Source organism: Erithacus rubecula (assembly GCF_903797595.1).
Source record: "Erithacus rubecula genome assembly, chromosome: 19".
NCBI lineage: Eukaryota > Metazoa > Chordata > Aves > Passeriformes > Muscicapidae > Erithacus > Erithacus rubecula.
In genome coordinates this window covers 4883441-4906197 of record NC_136671.1, presented here as the reverse complement: position 1 = coordinate 4906197, position 22757 = coordinate 4883441, and the positions used below count along the sequence as shown (strand labels likewise).

General features: G+C 41.5%; 1 protein-coding gene across 2 annotated transcripts in view; it reads left to right on the top strand.

Moving 5' to 3' along the window:
* MED13L (mediator complex subunit 13L) overlaps window positions 1-22757 on the top strand; it is a 167612-nt gene that overhangs the window by 67958 nt on the left and 76897 nt on the right. For both annotated transcript variants that reach the window (XM_079322303.1, XM_079322304.1), the window contains exons 3-4: window positions 12416-12500; window positions 16675-16758. In XM_079322303.1, coding sequence (XP_079178429.1) covers window positions 12416-12500; window positions 16675-16758 — 169 coding nt within the window. The remainder of the gene's footprint in view (window positions 1-12415; window positions 12501-16674; window positions 16759-22757) is intronic.

Here is a 22757-nt window from a genome sequence, read left to right as displayed (position 1 = left end):
CTGTGTCACACCGGCTCAGGCTCCTGCAGGTGCTGCGTCCTGCCGGCTGTCCGCGGGGCCGGGCCCGTGTTCGTGGGGCTGTGCCAGGGGGGCTGTGCCCATGGGGACTGTGCCCAGGGCCGGCTGTGCCCATGGGGGCTGTGCCAGGGGGGCTGTGCCCAGGGGGGCTGTGCCAAGGGCAGGCTGTGCCCAGGGCAGGCTGTGCCCATGGGGCTGTGCCAGGGGGGCTGTGCCAGGGGGGCTGTGCCAGGGCAGGCTGTGCCCATGGGGGCTGTGCCCAGGGGGGCTGTGCCAGGGGGGCTGTGCCAGGGGGGTTGTGCCCTTGGGGACTGTGCCAAGGGCAGGCTGTGCCCAGGGCAGGCTGTGCCCATGGGGACTGTGCCCATGGGGACTGTGCCCAGGGCAGGCTGTGCCCAGGGGGGTTGTGCCCATGGGGACTGTGCCCATGGGGGCTGTGCTCAGGGCAGGCTGTGCCCATGGGGACTGTGCCCAGGGCAGGCTGTGCCCAGGGGAGGCTGTGCCCATGGGGCTGTGCCCAGGGGGGTTGTGCCCATGGGGGCTGTGCCCAGGGGGGTTGTGCCCATGGGGGCTGTGCCAAGGGCAGGCTGTGCCCATGGGGGCTGTGCCCAGGGGGGTTGTGCCCATGGGGGCTGTGCCAAGGGCAGGCTGTGCCCATGGGGGCTGTGCCAAGGGGGATTGTGCCCATGGGGATTGTGCCCATGGCAGGCTGTGCCCATAGGGGCTGTGCCCATGGGGATTGTGCCCATGGGGGCTGTGCCCATGGGGATTGTGCCCATGGGGGCTGTGCCCATGGGGATTGTGCCCATGGCAGGCTGTGCCCATGGGGACTGTGCCCATGGGGCTGTGCCCATGGGGGCTGTGCCCATGGCAGGCTGTGCCCAGGGGGGCTGTGCCCATGGGGGCTGTGCCCATGGCAGGCTGTGTCCATGGCAGGCTGTGCCCATGGGGGCTGTGCCCATGGGGACTGTGCCCAGGGCAGGCTGTGCCCATGGCAGGCTGTGCCCATGGGGGCTGTGCCCATGGGGATTGTGCCCAGGGGAAGCAAGCGCTGCTGCACCTCTGGGTGCCCGTTTGGTGCCAGTGGGAGGGGTGGGGATGTGTTTAACCCATCTGCAGGCAGCTATTCCTTGGCAGCTCAGCAGCTCCGGGCAGGCCGAGGTGCCCATTCATTCCCCACTCGCTGTGTGTCTTTCGACTTAGTTAAATCCACTCTCAGCAAAGCTAAACTGTTTGGGAAAAAGATTAAACCAGACAGTTTGACTAATTGAAAATGAGGGAAATCCTCTGTGACTGTGAACACTGGGTGTGCTTTGTACTGTATTCTGCTTTTCTGCAATCTAAATTATTCTTTTCTCTGTGTGTATATCAACAGATAAAGTAGATTAAGTTGTTGTAATCTTAGCTACTGTTTTAATAAGGCGAAAGAACATTTTGTTACTGTTGATTCTCCGAGTCCTTGGAGAGGAAAAACTTCAGGAATATTTGTTGGTTCTTAAGGGCAACCCACAACCTGATTTTTCAAAAATTAAGTATACTTGCTATGGCCCATATGCTATGAATGGAATTGGTCAGTCAAAAAGTATCCGGAATGAAGGGAAAAGCAGGTTAAAGGTACATTGGCATTGCTGGGATGGTTAGCCACTGCCTGATAATTTAAAGTAGAGTTAAGAAATTGATGTTTCCAACAGAAAAATGTATTTCCAACTGTGGTGAAAAGCTGAATTTCAGAAGTGCTGTTCCATTTGTTGCTGAGGAGGTCCCACTGTGCAGGTAACAGTCCAGTAAAAATTCAATAGGGAATTTGGAATATTTTAGGAAGCACTTACATAGAGAAGCATTCAACAATACTAAATTAAAATACACATTTATGAGCCTCTTTTTTCTTTGTGATTTGTACAACAGTTGCTTGTTCTTAAATATACTTGGTTAGATGAGTTCTTATTCTTCTCCTGCTTCCAAGCCCTTTCATTTTGTTTCTGCAATGAAGATGTAACAATTTATGACATCACATTAATATCCATGGCAACAGCCTGTAAAGTGAACAACATATTGCATTTGCATTGCAGAACCAGCAGTGAGGGAGACGGCTCCTGCTGAAATATGGATATGGGAAAGAACTCCAGCAGTGAACACAGGGGATGCCTGGGAAGGGGAATTCTTTTGTAGTGGTCAAATGTGGTCAGTTGGCTCCAATTTTAGAGAAATGATCTTTAGAAGGAGTCCCAAGTGCAGAGGAGTCAGCAATTGCAGCACTTTTTTGGATTGAATAGAAAGTTAAATCACAACTTTCTATTCCTGGGTGTTCCTCTGGGAGCCTGCTCATCCCCAAGGGAATTCTGCTTGCTTGGGTTCTTGTTTGCAGTAACTCTCACAGGAGAGATTCTTACAGGAGAGATCTCACAGAGCAGGACTGCCTTTAAATTAATAATTGCTGTATATATGTTCAGCCTTAAAAATCATGAGAAAAACGGAGTTCTTGGTAGTCTGTCTGTAAAATCCTGTAGTTTTGTTTATTACTGTGTGGAATTCCAAGGACTCCTCTATTTCAGAACAGCTCTCCAGTCCTCAGTAATTTGTTTTTTCCATTCCCAGTGCCATATTGTGTCTTCCTCATTATTTTTCTCCTGTAATACCTTCTGTTTATAAACAGGAGTAAATAAACATATTATTATAAATAAGAATGTGCTGCTGAAGAAATTGTTTTTCTGTCCCCATCTGAAAGAGCATCTGCAGTAGTCCCTGCTTGGAAAGGCAGGGATGGAGAGGGAGAGGGGCTGTTTTCCTGCACTGAGCTTTCAGTACCTGTTTGTGGCAAGTATCTGTTCAGCCAGCAGAAGTAATGGACATCAGGATTTTCAGGGATCTTCCAGAGCTTTTCCCAAGGAATCACACATTTGGCCACATTATTTTTCAAGGAAGTTTCTCTGCTTTCAAAATCTGTTTCATATGGGGGGTTTTATTTTAAAAGGAGCACTTACACTGTCCCCACTCCAAATCTGCTCTCTCCTAATATATTTATTACTGCATGTGGTCGATTTTTTTCCCCCTGAAGTTTTATTTTTAGCCTGTGTGATCTCGGATCCTTTTCTTAATTGAAAAAGCAGCCCCTGGGTGAGAAGCCCAGACCAGGTCCCAGCCAGCTCCCTCTGCTGGCTTCCTCAGAGGACAAAAATAGATTTAAAAACCTGCTTGACATTCTGCTGTCTTCAGCTCAGGCCCTTTGCTGGGGGAACTCAACACAAAACTGTTATTTCGCTTTTGCTTCCGTTCAAGTAGCAGCAAACTCCAGTAAACATTTGCTTACAGAAGAGCACAAAGTATTTTGGCATGTTTTGTGGGGAGTAAAGAACAAACAAAATGACAAAAATATGCTTGTTTTGTCTTTGAAGTCTGCTCTGCGTTTTTATTCTGTGCCTGTGGTTTTGGAAGGCTCCTGGCCTCTCTGAAAAGACGAGTATATGCGGGAAAAGGTTCTCACTAGCAAATTTATAAACAGATATTTCTTTTACACTGTTCTTTATACCTCAATTTCAGATGCATTTTCAGTTTTTCTTTATTTCCAAGGAATGTTGCAAAACGGAGAGTCTTTTCCTTTGAAAATATTTTTTCTAAGTATTTTATTTACAAGCATCAAGTCTGACCATAACCATTTTTGCACTGATGTTGGTTATTGCTCAAGCCTCCACCCTCTGTTTCTGAAGTATATAAACCTTGTAAGCTGAAATTTATTTTCTAATTGATAAAAATCACAAGCTGAAACTCATGTCTGGAAAGACCTACATGATCATGTTATGGTTTGGATTGGAAAGGACCTTTGCTTAACTTTGCTACTCAAAAAACCTGCCAGCAATATTAAATTTGTGGTTGCCTGCTGCTAACTCTTACTTTTGTATTTTGGGGGATTGTTTGTTAGGGTTTGGGGTTTTTGCATCATTCAGCTTTTGCTGCAGCAAATTAAAAAATCAATTTTGTAATTTATTCCTGTGTAAAATATAATGAATTCCAGCAGGGAGGTAGGAAAACAAGTAGTAAAATAAGCTTAAACATTAGTTTGAACGTTTGTATAACCTAGAAAAAAAAATTATTCACATCTTTTCCTATTTTCAAACAGTAACATGAAGAGGACTTAACTAATACGTTCCATATATAATGGAATTAGTGTTATAGTTCACACGTACAACCTTGTATGGGGCACATGATGTGTATTTAACACCGGAAACTGCTCTAAAAATATTTCCTGTATCCCTTACTTAAATTCAAATCTTGTTTTCTCACAATATAGCATTACAAGTAAGTTAAGGCAAAGAAGATTTTCTAATAAATATTGTTATTTCTATAACCATTAGGTTGGGAAAAAAAAAAAAAAATAGGAGCCTGGGAACTGCAAGTAGTGATACAGGACCAAAAGCAAGTGTGAACTCCGGAAAAATAAGCACTATTCTTAATTTTTATGTGGAAGGTTAAACTCAAATTTTAGCTAATGGAAACCCAAATATTGACTTGGTTAAGTCAGCATACAGCTGAGATGGAAATGCCACCAGTTCTTGTTCTGCAGAGCAGAACTCTGGGGGCCTGGGGAGACTGGGCATGTTACAGCCGGGATTTCTCCATAAATGTCTCCTTGGATGTGTTGGAGATCTTGTCTTTCTCCAGCTGTCATCTCAGTATATCAGTTAAAGGCTGTGGCAGCAGCACGTTGTGAAGGAGCGAGGAATGCTGCCTGAGCTGCCTTCCTGCGGGGTGGGGATGGGCATCCCCATCATCCCCATCCCCACCATGGCCACCATCCCCACCATCCCCACCATCCCCACCATCCCCACCATCCCCACCATGGCCACCATCCCCACCATCCCCACCATGGCCACTATCCCCACCATGGCCACTATCCCCACCATCCTCATCCCCATCACCCCCTGGCCATGGCTGTGCCCTCCCAGGCCAGTGGTGGTCACTGCGGCCATGGCAGTGCCTCGTGTCCATGTCCCCTTGGCCATGGGAAGCTCCTGGCATGCCACCACAGCTCCCTGTGGATGTGGGGATGGATCCACATCCTGGAGGGCAGGTGGGATTGGGAATAGGAACGGGAATGGGAGCGGGAATGGGAACAGGAATGGGAGCGAGGAGGGCCAGGATTGCAGTCTGGGAGGAATGGGCTGTGTGGAGCCGTGCGGGCGGTTCTGAGGCTGAGCCGTGTGGAAGGGCAGGGGGAGCTCAGCCCGGTGCTGCTCTCTGAACCGAGCTGTGCTCCTGCAGTGACGTCCTGCATGCTTGGGAAGTGAGGGAACACCCCGGGCTCCTTTGGCTTTCCAAGTAGGGATTAACAGGGACGGCGTTTTTTCTCAGAGCGAGCCCTGTGTTACTCGGGATGGCTGCACTCGTCTGATTTCCCGCTCGCTGCCCTGGTGCTTTCTGTTACCTCCAGCAGAGCTCTGGGAACAGGGATTGCACTCAGTGTCCCATCAGAGCTAGTAAATACCAGCTGTGTTTGGAGAGGAAAAATGCAAGTCCTCCTCATGGCATTGAGGTGCTGAGGAAGGTCTCGCTGCTGCACATCCACTGCAGGAATTCTGTTTTCTTTGACCCTGGGGAGATCAACAGGCAGAAGTGTAGGTTGCAGCTGATGTGTGGAATTGAGGGTCACACTGGCTGCAAGGACCACGTGGTCACTGCAAATGGAAATGAAGAAAACTTGGGAGATTTGGAAGGGGAAAGAAGAGAACAAATCAAGTTTGGAGAGTACAGGTTGTTTCTGGGATTAGGAAAGTGTAGTATACTTTTGAAAATTGTATTTTCCTTCAAAGTTTTTTGGGTTGCTTTTATGTTGTTCTGACAAACTACCTTTAATGTTTTTATTCCAAAGAGTTTAAGATTTTATGGAAAATGAAAAGTTCAGAAATGAGAAAGGAAATTCTAGAAACTCCCAGGAGTAAAGTTAAGAAAATACTTCTTTTCTATTGGTATCATTAGCCTGGTACATTTTAGGAAATGATGGTGAGAATCTCCCCAACCCTTTAGTGCCTTTTCACTATGGTCAGGTTATGCTTTTCATTTATAGGAAATAACTCTGCAAAGAAATATAAAGTGGCTTGGAAATAAGACTGCTTAACACAAACACATGGTGGGACAAATGAAGCAGCATAAATCAGGGATTGGAGGGATTTTCTGGCATGCAAGAGCAGGTTTCCCATTGCATACAACTTCCTGCTTTGCTTTGGGAAGCTGAGTAAACCACGTAAAATTGTGCCTTATTTCTGTTCCTTTTTCTGGTGATTGTAGGAAGCATTCAAAGCACAAACCACACGACAGATCCATGGTTTGATTTGGAATCTGTGCTGTCTCAGGAGCAAGCAGCTCAGCTCTTTGCACAGCTCATCTGCATTCCTACAGAGAGAGCAGACTCGAGCTGTAATTGCACAGCAATGCTCGTTCTGATTTCATAGATAATAATTTGGGTTAACCAAGCTGCTGAGAAACCGTCCCTGTGAAGATGTGGCTGTGGTGAGCTCCGGGTGCGGGAGCACAGGGATGTGAGTGTGTGGGCCAGGGAGAGCATGTAACATTTAATGTGTATTTTATAAAAAACAACTCTGTACCTACGGGATTGAGGAAGTGATAAAAGTATTACTTTAAGTAGTGCTAACACAATCTAAGTGCAGATAGTTACCTACCATCTGTTTTTCAATAAATAGCTATTATGCTAATTTCTGTTTCAATGCACAACAATTAAAGCCTCGGAGTATTCCTGTGATATTCAACAGCTGTTGCCTTTGAAGGTTTTATTTATCCTTCTGAAGTGCAACAATTTTAGTTTCATAGTCAACTCTGCTTGCAAGTGTTGGTTTTTATATCGAAAATTGCAGTGCATTGAGATGCAAACCCAGGCCGTGCCTGAGCAGCAATCTCCAGCCACGGCCTCCATTAATATTCTGATTTTCCTGGAAGCTGTTAAGGATACCTTGGGAGGATGCAGATTGGAAATGCTTCTGTGCATGTCCAGTGAATATTCCCTGTGTTTGGAAAGAGGAGAACACAAATGGATCATTCTGGGGAGCATTTGCACTGTTTAGGTTCATTTTGTGATGAGCTGACTTGGAGCAGGGAGCCAAGATGGATTCTCAGGCCTGTACGAGTGAGCAGCACAATTTCCCTACGATCATAACCAGCACAAGGAAATTAGATCTCTAAGTGGGTTGAATCTGATTTAGTAATAAGTCAATTTAATCACTAATGACTTCAAACGCAGATTTTACAAGGTGATCAATGGCAGTATAGCAATGATCGATCAATGGCATTGTCTTTAATTGGATTTTTATGGGTATAATATAGTTTTTCAGAATTAATGTACCATTGCATTGTGTTGTTACTCTCTTAACTCAATTTTTTAGGAGAAATGATGCTTCAAAATGCTCGTTGGCTTTTGAAGTATTGTTTTAAGGGCACGTTAATAAAAATACAGATGAAAAATTAAATGCTTGCTTTTAGTAATTTTTTGTCTGATTCTGTTGGAGTTGTTAAGCCATGTGTTTTTAAAGCATGGAAAAAAACCCCATATCCTTCATATTTCATGACAACGAGGAGGCAAAATATCAAAGGCTAAGAAGGAGCATGTGCTGCTCTGAATGTGAATCTTGAGGAGCTGAGTAAGTCCCCGTCCTCAGCAGTTTGACATAGTAATCTTCCCTGGAAGTAATCTCCTTGTCCCATGTGTCCTGCTTTAATCTATCAGTATTTCTGCAGTGTGCAGCAAGAAATTGATTTTCAGTAATTTTAATGGCTGAATAACTGGTGCTGTCCCAGAGTGTTTTTTCATATTTGCAGTGTCCAATGTGGTAACTGAGGGCAGTGTTCTGGATAATGGGTTTCATTAGCTCTGATGCCTGAGGTAAAAAAGCAGTAGGTGGGAATAAAGCCTTGTTTTTGATGTCTAGACGTTCATTTCAGCTGTTGCTGCAATATGATACATTAAAAGGAAATATGTAACATAGCTCTGAGGAAATATGTATTCTTTGAAACTAATTCTGCTTTTAAACTGCACAAGGCAGTGTGACCTGAATTATTAAAATGTGGGTGGCAGGATTTCTTAAAGGTATAACTGTCTCTGCAGCACCGACACAGCCTCGACTTGCCTCCTCTCCTTCCTTCCTATATTTCTTTTAAGTAAAATATGTCAGTTTGGCCACTGAAGCAGAACAGAGATCTTATTATCTTTCCAGTATCTCTGCTGGGAGACCTAAAATTATTGAAGTATTTGCTTTGATATTTTGCTGTGATTTCTCTCCTTGAAATTTTTATAATGGATCTTTTTCTTTTGAGAACATGGCTGGCTTCATAAAAATCGTTGGACACTTTGAAGACCTTAATATCTCTGACTTGAAAATAACAAAGATCCCAAGCCAACTAAGCTGCTCATTAATGTATGTTTAAATTATAAATTTCCCGTGTAAGTCTAAATTATTGTAGTTGCCTTTCATTCTTTTAACATCTGATCTGCAAGAATAAACAAAAAAATCAGCACAAACGTTTTATTCCTTTTTTGAACCTAGGAAAACATAATCATAACAAATGCCTGAAAACTTTATATATTAAGGCAGTTGATTAATTCCCATTCTGTTTGAATACCAGCACTGAGATTAGCAACACCACTATAATCCATTATAAGTGTCAGATACACATTTTTCTTGTTTTGGATTCTCTGCTATTCTTGATTTTTTTTTTCTGAGAATCCAGATTTTTAGAGACAGAATATTAATAGACTTAGTGGTTTATTTTGGGAGATGATTTCATTAAAAAACAAAACATAACTACAGGAAAGCAGTTGCTTCTTTTGGTGAGAAATGACGTGGTGAAGTTCTCCCTCTATTGCTGGGCAGTGAGAAGGGGATGTTCAAGTAAAAGCTTCTCCCAGGTGTCATCCTTCTCTAGAGGGTAGAGAGGCTTGGATAGGGTAGTTAACATACACAGAAATATATATATATATATATACACAGAACTCTATCTATGTGTGTGCATGAACCTGTCCCAGAGGAGGAGCAGTCTGCTGACAGATCACTGGTGAGAAGGAGCTGCCCAGAATGGGGTTGCTGCAAACAGGGACCACATTAGCCATGGCTTTGTCTCCCCATGGCCTGGCAGCAGTGACCCACAGTGTGTCCCCTCTGCTTTGCTGCCTCTCCAAACTCCTGCCCACTCCTCTGACTTTCATGGAGGAAAATGTAGTTTGTGCTCTGTTGTGCTTTCTCTCACTAAAACATTCCATCTGTCCTTGGTTGTCCCCCTAGAAGTTCTCTGTTTTGGAAGATGCTTTTCACAGCTGTTGTTCATGTCCAAAGAGAAATATTTCACCTGAAGTAGCAGAAATGCCTCCAGGACAGGCCAGAGGTGTTCCAATGTTTTGGAACCTGTGCAGCACCTGTGTTCTGCTGGCTGTGCCTGGAAATGCTATCAGGAGCATGGGAAAGCTGAGGGGAGCTGGAGTTGAACATTTTGAGTGTTAAAAGCATTAGAAACCATTATGTAGACAGACAGAGACCATTTCCTAGGTTTCAATTTGCTATAAGGAATTTAAAATAATCTTCAAAATCTAAAATCTAGTTAAATTATAAGTGTCAGGAACTTTGGAATTTACAGGGATAGTCTAATTTTTAGTGTTTTGCCAAGCTTTTTTATTGGTCACCATATGCATCCCGAAGTTGTAACTTGCTCTAGTCATTTCAACACTTTTCTTGTGGAGTCTGGATCAGGAAGCCAAAGAGCAGAGAGGAAGTGAAATGCTGCACTTCTAATTTTTCCTCCTCATTTTTATGGCGTCAGACATATGTACATGCTCTTAATTTCAAGATGTACTTTTTTAGTAGGATAAAGAAGCATTAGAGGTAATTACAGTAAGTATAGTGCTTTAATATATCTGGGAATTAGAGGCATTATTTATTACAGGAAAATGGTTATGGCAATGTCTTATGATATAGTTAGAGTTGAATTTAATAGGGAAGTAATTTTATTTCCATTTCATATATAATTTATGTGAATTCTGTGTACTAAGAAAGGCAGTTTAGAAAATTAGAATATTGATAGTTGATACCACTCTAGACTTTCCCCTTTTCCCTGTCCCACTCCACTGCTGCTCCTCAGCCAGTCTGACCTCATGGCACACTTGACCCTCGGGACTTGGTTTCAAGGTTAATGTTGCTTTTCCCTGATTTTCCATGGATTTTGGGCACTTTCCTCCCAGCCATTCCTTCTCCTGAGTGCACAGCCATGGATGCAGCTGTGCTGGTGGGTAGGGAGGGGGAGTGCTGCCAGTTTCCATTCCCTCATCCAGTCCCTCCTGCTGGGATGTGTAGTGCTTTCATGTCTGGGATCGTGGAGGAATAACAGGCTGGGGTAGCCCAGGGAAACTGAGCAGGGAAAAAGAATACAGGTGATGTCCAGACACAAAAGAATTCTGGATTAAAATGATCCTAACTCTGCTGAATATTACATTCAATGGTGTAAAACAGTGTGATCTGATTTGAATTCTGAATGATGAAATTATACTTGCAGAAAATAGTTCTGAGAGATTATGTAAGCTGTGACAGGGCCCTGTTAGTCTGCTGTGTATACCTGGGACTGAGAACTTCAGAATTGGTGGTGGAAACTTTCCTGTAAAATCATAGACTTGATTCTTGTCTCTCCTATTTTGCATGAAGTTCCTGAAGCAGAGGCAATACTGGCAGTACAGCCTGGGATAGGGTGAAACTGGGCAAGGGCTCACTGCTGTGTAAGAGTGAATTTATTTTGACTTTTACAGATTCTGTCAACTTCATGATGCTGTTCAAAAATCTGGTTTTTAATTTAAACATTGAATTTTCATGCCGGTGTGATCTCTCATAGTGTAACTAGTCTGTAGCTTTTTGTATATTTGAGGATTATGTAATTTTTAAGTGCAGGACTGTACCTGCCTTGCAGCTTCCGGGGTTTGAGTAGTTCTGAGCTGTTGAGAATTTATCCGTCGGTAGCTCTGACCGTGCCGAGCTGCTCCGTCTCAGTGTGTCCCCGTGGAGCCGAGGGTGCGGAGCTGTGTGCGGGGAACAGCCGTGGCCCATTGCACCCTGTGGCAGGGAGGGCTCGCAAGCACTGAGGGGCTGCGGTGCTTTCTAAGGAAAAACTCCTCGTGCCCAGGGGCACAGCTCTGTCTCCATTCTCCTGGCAAGTCTGTGCTGTCCGATAAGGCGATTTAGGTACTAAAACCTGGCTTTTCCATTCTGCACGGAGAGAGAGCCTCTGTTACCGACATTTCCATATCACAACATTGCGCATGCAGAAAAATGCGCCTTTTCTTGTCTGAGCGTGTGAGTTACAGCTCCTGGAGAAGCAGCAGAACACTGGCTCGCGGCTTTGAATGCTGCTGGCAATATTAGCATTTTCCATGGAGCACTGACTCCTTAGAAGCTTGTCTTTAAACACGGTTGTAAACTATTCTGAGATAATAATCTGTGTGCGATAGACGCGCTGCTGGGAGGTCTGGGCCTGCAAATCGGCCAGGGAGGCGTGTGAAGTACTCGGCGCTTAACGTGCACGAGGATTTTATGTTTGCGCTTTTAAAGATCTGCCGACTACTCCTGTATAATTGAAATGACAGAACTCAGACAATTAGCAAATTCTTGCTCCTTGAAAAAAAAGTTGTTTTATCATCTGTTTTCACTCTGAGTCTTCTGGCTGAGTAAGATTTGGAATCTGGTACAGGCGTACCAGAAATAGTGCTGCTTCTGGTAGTTTTAGCACCCAAAAGCCATGAGTAAGGACAGCAGATATTTCTGAGCTTTGTCCTTCAGGTGAGTAATTCAGGCTGCACTCTACTATGAGAGATAATTAGACTTACTTTTTTAGAACTCTGCAGTTCTGTACTGAGTGTACAGTTTTTATTTTGATACAAAATCTGCTGTGTATTGCTAAAACTGCAATAGCTGAAGTCAGTACAATGGGGGAACTGCACTTGAGTGTGACAGCGAGAGGTTCTGGGGACTTGTTTCATGTTGTTTCAGTTATGTAAATTGATTTTACACCTTTAATGATTCACTTTGTTTCTTGATTGTCGGCATCTGTGGTTAAGTTTTAAAGGATCTCTCAGCAGTGGTGGCAAAGAATGATCGTGCATTCCTCACCCCTGTACTTGCATACTGAATGCTACAAACAAATGGGGTTGCTTTCATGCTTTTGTGTTTAATTTTTTTTTTTTTTTTTTTAATTCAAAGGCTGCGTCTTTGTCAAAGATTAAAGCTGTTTGGGTGATATAGATAATAGTTGAAATAGTTTAGTGAAACATGCTACTTTGAAAATTAAAGCTGCTGAAGATGTGTTTTGGATAAATGTTTGAATTTCTCTATTCTGAGCGTGTTGACATTTTGTGTTTTTGTAGTGGTGGAAGAAGGATTCTGGGAGAATGGACTTTCCTATGAGTGTAGGACCCTGCTCTTCAAAGCAATTCATAATCTTCTGGAAAGGTAAGAAAAACTCTAGTGCTCTCAAATATATCATTTTGATACTTAAAATCATACAGGATACCTGTAGAGCAATAATTATGGATTTTAAACTACTTTTTTCGGAGTCAGATCTTGAATCCAAGAAAACAGGATAGGGATGGATCTCAAGTCATTGATCCTGGTGATTTATCATCAAATGCTGTGCAAATGAATTAAACACTTAAACAATAATGTTGATACATATTTCTGCTCAGATTTTTGCTAAGGAGCTGTTTTAAAAGCCAAAAAATGGGAAGTTTTCACCTTCTGAAAGTTTTTAGAGAGTGTAATTGTATCTGACCTTCAGTGCCTTGATGAGGTTAAATGATACATATCTTAAAAGCTCTTAACTCTCTTCTCTTAATTATCCTGGTTATGTGCATGGTAAGGTTTGACTGCATTTGTGCACAATATTTAGTGTGAAGCTTAACAGTTTCTGGCTCTGATGAGCCATATATAAAATATATTATTTATTTATTTTTATATATATATATATTACTTGGCTGCAGGGTTATTCTGGGATTAGTTAATGCACTTATGTCTTTTTCTGATGAATCCAGATATCACCTTCTAAGATTACTGAAGAATATCTTGTTCTTAGGCCCATTGAGTGGGACATGGCATCTTGGGCTATATAATTGTATTCTTTCTGTTTCTGCAGTTCTTCAGGTCATCATCACTTTCCTATATTACATCCTATTTCTTACAAATTTGGATATCTTCTTAGAATTAAATGTCATTAGACTATTCCCTCTTTCTCTGAGGTTCTAATAATAATAACAACAACAAATTAGAATGCACCTTTGTGTTGCAGTAATTTTGTAGAATGCAGCCTTGGATATTTTTTCTTTCAGAAAATAAGCTAATGGAAAACACTTTCATCTTGTCTCATTTAGTGTCCTGTTTGCTTTGATGTAGATTTAGTGGTAATGAGGTTTGCATTATGTTCCTGAGGCTGTGTTTCCATGGGGTGACCGAGTTACCTGTGTGCATATCTGCAGGTACAAGGATTAGTTGTTGTATTCCCTGTTTTCTATCCCATCAGTCTCTTTAGGGAATTTTTATAAAAGTTGTAGGCTACTTAGAATGAACAAAAGTATAAAAATTAAATTCCAAGTCTAGAATGTTCATTAGTTCTTTTGTAGCTTTATAGTATAAAAGGGAAAATTAATTTTATATGTGTTTATTAATCTGTGATACCCAGCCAAGCTGACTTTTATGTGTAAAGTGGCTAATTTTATTCTTTGGACCTCTTTAAACTTGTGAAATAAATTAAGGGTTTTTTTTTATATAACTTAATTGAAGTCAGTTGGCAGAGTCAGCAGAACTGTTCTGTCCAGCTGTGACTGGAAAGTCTTTTTCTTCCTGCAGTAATTGGTGAACACAGCTCAGGTGTTTGCTGAGAGCCTCAGTTCATGTCCTGATAAACTGCAACAATTCATGTCGTGATGAGCTGATATGATTCATGTAATGATAAGCTGATACAGGTGCTGCAGTCCCAGCCTTGGACATGAGCATCTTCTCACTGCTTTGCTGACTACAATTTTTACAGTTTCATAGTTGAATTTACTTCATGTTATTCACTTTTTATGCCTCTTTTCTGCCAAACCTGAATTTTACATCATAATTACTTCATTTAAAGTAATAGCAGCATGTGTGCAGGCTTTATTCAATAGCATGTTTAGGAAAGCCCCATGATGAAGGAGAAGGCTGGATTCTGTTCCTGGCCCACTGGTGTGGGTGGTTATGGGTTGGTGGCGTTTGGAGTTTGGGGTTTGGGGTTTGTTTTGTGTTGGTTTTTAGGATGCTGAGTGGGATCAGCTGTGGGGGGAGAGGAGCTGTGAGGGGGAGTGTCCCCCATGGAGGAGCCTGAAGGACCTGTGGGAACAAAACAGGGCAGCAAGGGAGCAGAAGTGTCTGCTTTTACCTAACCCTGGAAAAGGCAAGAAAAAGGGTCTGTACACAAGTGATTGTGGGTTTTTTATTATTTTTTGTTTATTTTTTAATTTTTAATTTTCCCCCCTCTGTACCCACACTAACTAGTTTATGTTAATTGACAGCATAGAAAACATTACAAGTTTTCAGGGATGAGTAAAGTATTACAGTGTTGTTTCATAACGACTGCTGTGCCCTTGGCAGGTAATTTTTTCATGGAAAAATCAGAAATTCAGGAGGTCAGGCACCAGTGAAGTGCTGGAACAGCTGCACTGCTGGGGGAGGGATCGCCCAGCCCTGAGGAAGGAGAGAAGCCAGGGCCTGCAGGGTGTTTCATGTCCTTATATCATTAAATAACTGCTTTTTATCACCATATATTGGGGTTTTTTTTTCACAACTCCATTGTTACAGCTCACTGTGAAAGACTAGTTACCTTTAGTGCTTATACTGCAAAAATAACCATACTGTCATTAACTGCCCACCCAGCTGCATCTGAGATCTGTGCTGCTGCAGGCATGGCTCTGATTTTATATGGGATTATTCCTTAAATAACCCATGATTTAGTTTAGCATGGAGGGTTGACTGATTTTTAAGGACAAATCTTCCCATGAAGACTTTTTTTTTTCCTAGGAAAGCAGCATTAGTTTGAGGCAGTTAAACCTGCTGTGGTGAGAAACAGAGATGTGGCATTGAAGTGTGTGTGATGGGAAGAAGTTATTGCATTTTTTTTGCTACTACAGATTATTTTCTTTAGGGATCTGATGTAAACTTCACAGACTTCCTTTTGTTTGTATAAAACATGCTGGCACTGACAGACTCTCTGATAGCAAATATTTCCTAGGGAAATAGCTGCTGAAGCTTTCTTCCCCCCCCTCTACCAATGTTTTTAGATCTCTGCTGCCTAAGCTTTCATATTCAGTTTAAGATATTGGTTATTCAACTGAAATGGATTATTTTTGCTTTAATTGAGAAAGTACTGGTAGAATTTTCTTCAGCTTTAACTTTGGAAAATCCTGCCAAGTTTATACAGAAAAATTAGGAGCATATTAGTATTTACATTGTCAGCCATCCATTTCCTATCTGTGTCTTCTAGGTATGCTTTTGAAGTGTAGATCACACAGCTTTTTTGAACCTTGCAGAATGTACTTGCCTAGAAAGTTTCTTGTGATTTTTAATTTTTTTTTCCCCTTTGTTTTGGCTGCTATAGCAGCTGCTATAGAAATAAACTATTGGAGAACTTAGAAGAGTGGAAAAATCCAGTTCTTTCATCTAAATAAAAAATACTGAGTAGATGTGAAATGTATAGGCAAGGCTTGCATATTACTTGTAATGGTGTATAAACCACTGGCAACAAATAATCAGTTTTACAGAATTTTTGAAGCATATTATTTACCTTACTGAAAAATATGCCTTAATTATGAATTTCTGTGTGTGGTCCCTTGGGCAGCATGTTCAAGTTCATGTTTAATGTATGAGGCATAGTCAGGGTTGGCAAATTGCTCCTGTGATTCATCTGCACAGGTGGACCTAGAAGGGCACCAGGCACTCCCTAACTTGTCCATTTAAATTGGGTATTGATCACTTTGACTCCTTGGTTGGGTTTTTTTCAAAGAGGAATATGCAGTTTCTAAAAAGAAACTGGACTTCCAAAGGAGCCATAAAAAAATGGAACTTATTTTTCTGATTTTGGTGATGTGGGAGTGTATTGAGGAAGCAGTAATTATGGGTGTTTCAGCACCTGAAATCATGCTGGGGATCATGTGAAGGGAAAATTGAATCATTGTTAATATTTCCTTAATGCAATTTTCTGTATTGTACCATTTACATGGCAAAAATAAGGGAATGCATATTCTTTATTATCTGAAATCTGAAAGACTGTAGAAAAAAAATCAGTATTAATGAATGGCCTTTGTTCAAGGAAGTGAAAAATAGAATGAGGGGTCAGTCAGCAAAAAGAGTAGCACAGAGTGGAAAAGAGTGTAGCAAAGGTGAGGGGAAATGCACATGTGAAATTCAGCATCAGTGACAGCATCATGGGATGGGATGGGGGTTTTCTATGCCTGATGTGGGAAAACAAGAAGTAAAACCCAAAACCTACAAACTATTATTTCAATCTGATTGAAATTCAACTGTTTAATCCCTCAGAGCCACTGTCTTCAAAGACTCCTTTTAATTATGCTTTAAGATGTAACTAGTAATTGTTGCTGTAATTGTTTTCTAGATGCCTGATGGATAAAAACTTTGTAAGAATTGGGAAATGGTTCATCCGGCCCTATGACAAGGATGAGAAGCCTGTGAATAAAAGGTAAGGAGATCTCAAGTCCTGCTCCTGTCAGTGCTGTGGATTGTGCCATGGTAATTGGGTGCTGCGTTTTGGTGGTAGTTTTCTCACTTTTTTGCCATGTAACAAGTGAAAACACAGACACCATATTCACATCATTCATGCATAGAAAGCAATTAAGTAAGTTTTCAAGCCTTGTTATGATAATTTAAGATAAGAAGGCGAGGTTGGTATTTATCCATTAGCTGCACAGAAATGTCACATTTATTAATATCTTTTGAGCAGCATCTGCCTTTTCCTCTCATTATACAACAGAATTGCAGGCAGTTATAACAAATTATTTTAATTTCTGGACACTAAACCCCAACCTGACATTTTAAGCAGTAGAATAAGTAGTCTATAGATTTCCTGATTTATTTTCTTTAAAGATGCCACCCTCCATACACAGCTTTCCCTACTCAGGCAGGCTGACAGATCAGCCCTATAGGAGTGATTAATGTGCTTCTCTGCAGCAGCACAGCCATGGAACAGGGGTAGCTGGCTCCACTGCTTGCTATTTCCTCTCTGAGCTCTAAAGGTTACAATGTTCTCAGATCTTCTGGTACTTGCATTTATAGTCATCCGCTAAACAAGTTCTGTCAAAAATAATCTGAGTTAAGCTGAAACACAGATTTTCTAACGGGAATCATTTTGACAGAACTGGGTTAGGAAGTGACTAAACACGCAGTTATGCTGGGAGATTTGAAGGTAATGAGCAGTGGAGATGAAGTGGGGTGGCAACTTCTTCATCCATCCAGCGTAGCTGCAGTCACACAGTGTCTGATGGCAGGGTGGGGACAAGTGGAAATCATCCTGCACATCAGACCTGTCTTTTCCCTCTCATCGTGATCTCACTGCAAGGTTTAGCTGCAGAAATGTTACATTGCAATGCTACAAACCATTGGCTTCCTTCTGCAGCAAACTTGGTGCAAGCCAGCTGCTTACAAGCAGCACTTGGTTTTGAGAGAATGCAGGAATTAACCATTAATTTGTCTCCTTTCTAAAACCCAAAAGTGTTAAGGTAGCTTTAGAGTTATCTATTTTGTTACTGTTTACTTTGTGGCTGACACTGTGTGTGTGTAACCTTTGATTTCACATCGATCTAATGGCAAGGAGCCATGGAAAGGTCCAGGTTTTCCATAGCTTCCCCTGTCCTGCCTGTGTGTAACCACCTTTCTCCCTGTGTTTTCCCTGCTGCCTTTCTGATCATACCAACATCAGCTTAATTTTCTGGAAGATTAATTCCCTTAAGTGACGTAAGTAGGGGTCAATTCCAGTTTCTGGAAAAGAGAGGCAGCTCCTTTCAGCAAAAGCTGTTTGTTTTATCCACGTCACTGCAGCCTGAGTGCTCAGATTAAATGAGCTTGTGAGTCTCCTGCCTGCTCCTGGTGTGTATCAATTTAATAAATTAAACATCTGCTACAGTAGATGATGTCTGTCAAAAACAGCAGCAGCATTGGCGTGGGAGGTAATATCACCTTAGAATTCTGACAGATTAGTAGGTCCTGTGTCTGATTTACATGTATATAACACCAAATCAACCTGCACAGTGAGGGCTCTGTAGAGGATAATTGCATTTGTAAACAGAAGTAATCTGCACATAAAGAAATCTGGCCTGGAAGATGTCACAAAACCTGAGTTCATGTTGAACTCAGTTTGTGTTTAAAGTATTCCATATATAAATCTGACACTGAGGATTTTAGGGTTGGAGAGTGCCCTCCTGATTTGAAGAAAGATAATGTTTGTTGTTGGTTGGAGGGGGTGTTGGTTTCTCTGTTTATTTTTATAAAGTTCTTGTCACTATAGATCCTTTGGATATGTACTATTTCAAAGGTGTTTATTTAGCAGTAAAAATTATGCCTAATTTGAAATAGGTTTTGTGTAGTTTCAGGTTGGTTTTTTTTTGTTTATTTGGTTTTTTTGCTAGAAATTTAACGTTAAATTAACTAATCTTCTTGAAAGATTGCAAAAGTGGACAGTAGAGTCAACTGTGGACAATAGCAACAAGTAGAAGAAGGCTTTGGGAACTAATCTGTCCAGACACCTTTTATGTAATCTTTTAAGCTTTCTTTCTCAGCATAGCACAAAAAGCTATCTTCACAAATTGATTCATGTTAATTCCAGATAAATTCTTTGTGGAGCTCTTGCTCTAAGCAGCAGCTTGTTCTAGATAAAGCAAGAAGGAATAGTCACAGCAAGAAGAGTCCAGCTGAGGGTGCTTGGATTTAATAACCAAAAAAATGGCATTTTATACAGTATTACTTAAAGTCATGTTATTATATAAAGGAATAGAAATAAGTTGCATGTGTGTGCAGTGATCAGATTGGAGTCTGGAAACAGGCAATCCCTATTGAAAACACCTGCTCTGTTCTCCTTGAGTGTGGAAAGAGATCTCTATGGAATGGTGGAAACCAGCAGGTGTCTTTCTGCTGTAGAAATAAACCATCTCTAAAGTCTGCTTTTGTACTGTTTTGCTTGTGGCAGAGTTGCTCATCTGAAGTTTCCAGTGTCCAGAGTTACTAACACCATTTTGGGAATGCTCTGAGAAGTCCTGGGCTGGGTGTAAATGAACAGGGAAGGAGTTGAAAGTCATGGGCTGGCTTTCAGGGAGTAAAGTCCTTCAGGGCCTGTGGTTTTTGTGAATGGCATTAAAGGAGAAGGGTGGGAGGGCTGTGATTTCAGAGTGGAGTCAAAGATGAAGTGGAGCATGACAGTGGCCATGACCTACTTATGCTGAGCTGTGAGAGGGAGGCCTGGGAACAGCAGAGGGCTGGGTGAGTGTGCCTCATCCAGGAGGGAACAGCAGGGGGATTCTCACTGATCCTCTGTGCCTGGCTTTTGTTTTGCTTTCAGTGCTGACCAGATGCTTTTGACAGGAAATTTAGTGCAGAACTTGTGGGTTTCCTTTCCCAAGTATCTTCTGTATTATGTGTCACTTCCTAAATAATTCTACACATTTTATTGTCATCCTACAGCAGTGTGTCTAAAATAGGTTTCATGCTACTGATGGGAAATGGCAAACTTGATTATTTTTTTCACACAGCTTTCTCTAGGAGATCTGTGTGTTTGGAGTTCACAGAACTTGTCAGATCCATGGCATTGGTAGTGCCTTTCACTGTATGATGAAAATTCATTCTCACAGTTTATATGGGGTTTTTTTTTTTGGTTTTGGAAAGCACCACAATGAAGTGTTAAACAACTTACAGAAAAAATAAATTATGACCATTTTATGTAAGAATATTTGCTGATTGTTTTAGTGACTGTTTTCCTAATGTGTAGAAAATTGAGGGGGAAATCAGTTTGTTTTGAACTGTATGAGCAGCTTAAGTTGTTAGGCTGTTTTTATTTAAATTCAGTGTAAAGAACACATGAAAAAATAATTGTTGCTTTTTGTAGCTTAAATAATTTATGGGTCATCCCCTCTTCCAAAAGTGTGCTGGGTATTTTTATCGTTAAAAAGAAAACTACTCCATTGGTAGAATATTTAGAATTAGAGCTTGTTCCTCTCCTCATTGCTCAGTGAGAAGGTGACAGATAGGGGCTTAGGGGTTTAGGCAGCCCCTGTGCCCCCTGTGAAGCAGCATGGATGGAGCAGTGGGATTGCAGGCTGCAGGGACATGCAGCTCTTGGATTGCAATTCCCCAACAGGTTCCTGGCTGTCACTGCCCCATACTTGACAACCTCATATGAGGTGCTGGAACACAGAAATCTCTGAGTCACGAGTGCATGGGTGTCATAATAAATATCCAGAGCACTACATGCCAGCTCTCCTCCTGTAGACCTAATCCAGGAACTTTTCCCTCTGTAACAGCTCAGCCAGTTTTGGTCAACAGCTGTGTTCACTTCTTCGTGAGCATGGAAACTGGGCATTAATCAGTGACATCAAAGCATGAAGGCTGCAGACATTAAAGCACTGCAGCCTCTCTCAGATCCTTGAAATCATCATTGTCTTCAGTTTTCTGGTAGTCATAGGACTCATGCAAGGAGTACCTAAATCAGGGATACTACAGTTGACACAGCATTGTTGCATCTGCATTTGCATTGTGCCATGCCAGGAGCTCCTGCCAGTCAGGTCAGTGCCTTCACATGAAAACATCAGGTTTGGGGAGCCCTGGAGAGGAGCTGCTGTGCCAGGAGCAGCTGGGAACTGGTGGCTGCACTGGAGCACCTTGGCTGAGTCCCACACAGAGCTTTGCTCCTGGCACTGATAATGTCTTCTGGCAAATGGCACTCCAGTGTTCCATTACATGGAGACATAGTACAGTAAAAGCACAGTAAAATAAGTTGAAGAGCTCTATTTAAATTTTTATGAAGATTTGAATTCCTCAGCTGAGGAAAAGTAACTGACTGTGCATGTACAGTTTTCTTATAAATTATTTTAATTCTGCACATTTGTGTACTTGCATTTTAGCCATCTTAAAAATTCAGTAATGTGATCATATATGTGTCTTGAAAATGGTATCTAGTGATGCTGTAGTAATATACATATACAGTACTGCCAACACCATTATAAATGAGGAAAGACTAGGCAGGAAAATAATAAAAATCAATCTGACTTAATTTTAAATAATATATTCTTATTCCTGACTTGTCAAAGTAAATGTGATAGAAATTCAGAGTAATGAGAAATACTGTGTATTTTCCAGTAATTCTTCGTACCTCTGTAAAAATCAGCTTTTCTATTTCAGTTTAAGAGGCTTAGTTCCCAGGGAAATATTTTTGTATTTTCGAGGTTTAAGTTCTGAAATGTTATGTTCATCTTTGCTGAGTTTCTTCTGAGGATTACTTATGGTTTCAGTAAAACCATACAGCAAGTTGCTGTGTTATATCTGTGGCTGGTGTTATTTTAATTGGTAATCTTGTGTGTGCTAAAGCTGAATTAAGTCTTACTTACTCTGAAATATTGTGTAGTGTACCCAATGTGATATAGTCTGCATTTGTATTGTAGCAGAAGGAATAGTTCTAAAATAGAGATTTTAAAATAAGTGTTTTCACATGCATTTTTCAGGAAATCTGCAAATATATCAAGGTGATGCCAAGGTATTCTTGATATCAACATGTTTATGTTTATAGACTTTTTCCAAGCAATTTAGTATCATTTTATTCAAGTCTATTAATTTAGATTAATCTGTAATAAATATAATAGATTTTTATGTTTTATAGGCAAAACAGAAACATATTAGTAGCAGCTTAGGGTTACTTAAGGATACTGTTAAGATGTTTTGGGAAAATGCTATTCAAGCAATATCTTTTAAATAATTATTTTCTATTCTTATGTATGCTACTGGTAGTCTTGGGTTATTTTTGTATTTTTGTATGTTTGTATTACTTGTATGTAAAATTTGTTGATTGAAAATGTTAACACACTTTGTAGGACAAAAGCATTTTGGACTGAACGTGTCAATGTTTGTGTGCTTTATCACCAAATTAACCTTCTAGATAAGTTATAAATTAAGGGGTATTCAGTTGTCTTTTTATTTTTTTTTCATTTAATAATGAAAATAATGACCGAGTATTTTCTAAGAGCTGGAATATCCGTGCTTGAGCGTGCTGTAAAATTTCCATGGCCGTTTGAAATGCGTGCCCCAGTTTGCAGTGGCTGTGCCCAGCTGTGCTGGGGCGTGGGGCAGGGCTTTGTGTGGTGTCCTTGGAGCAGCTGGAGCCCCAGGGCCTGCCTTTTCATCTCCTTTCCTGGCTAAAACCATTAAAAACGCTGTAGCAAAGCAGCCCCAGGCACGGATTCTTCAGATTGCTTGCCCCTTGCCCATCAGGATAACAATGGAAGGGCTCCCTGCATGGGGTCACTGGTGAGGTGTCGATTCCAGTTTGCTGCAGGTCCCACCTCAGCCAGCTCAGGTGATGCTGTGCAGTGTCTCACATGGACCTGAGCCAGCCACCTCGGATAAAGCAGCAGGGATGGTGGGGGCTCTGCTGGGGGCTCTTCACTCGGGTTGTAGCTTGTATTTTGGTGGTAGAAGTTATTT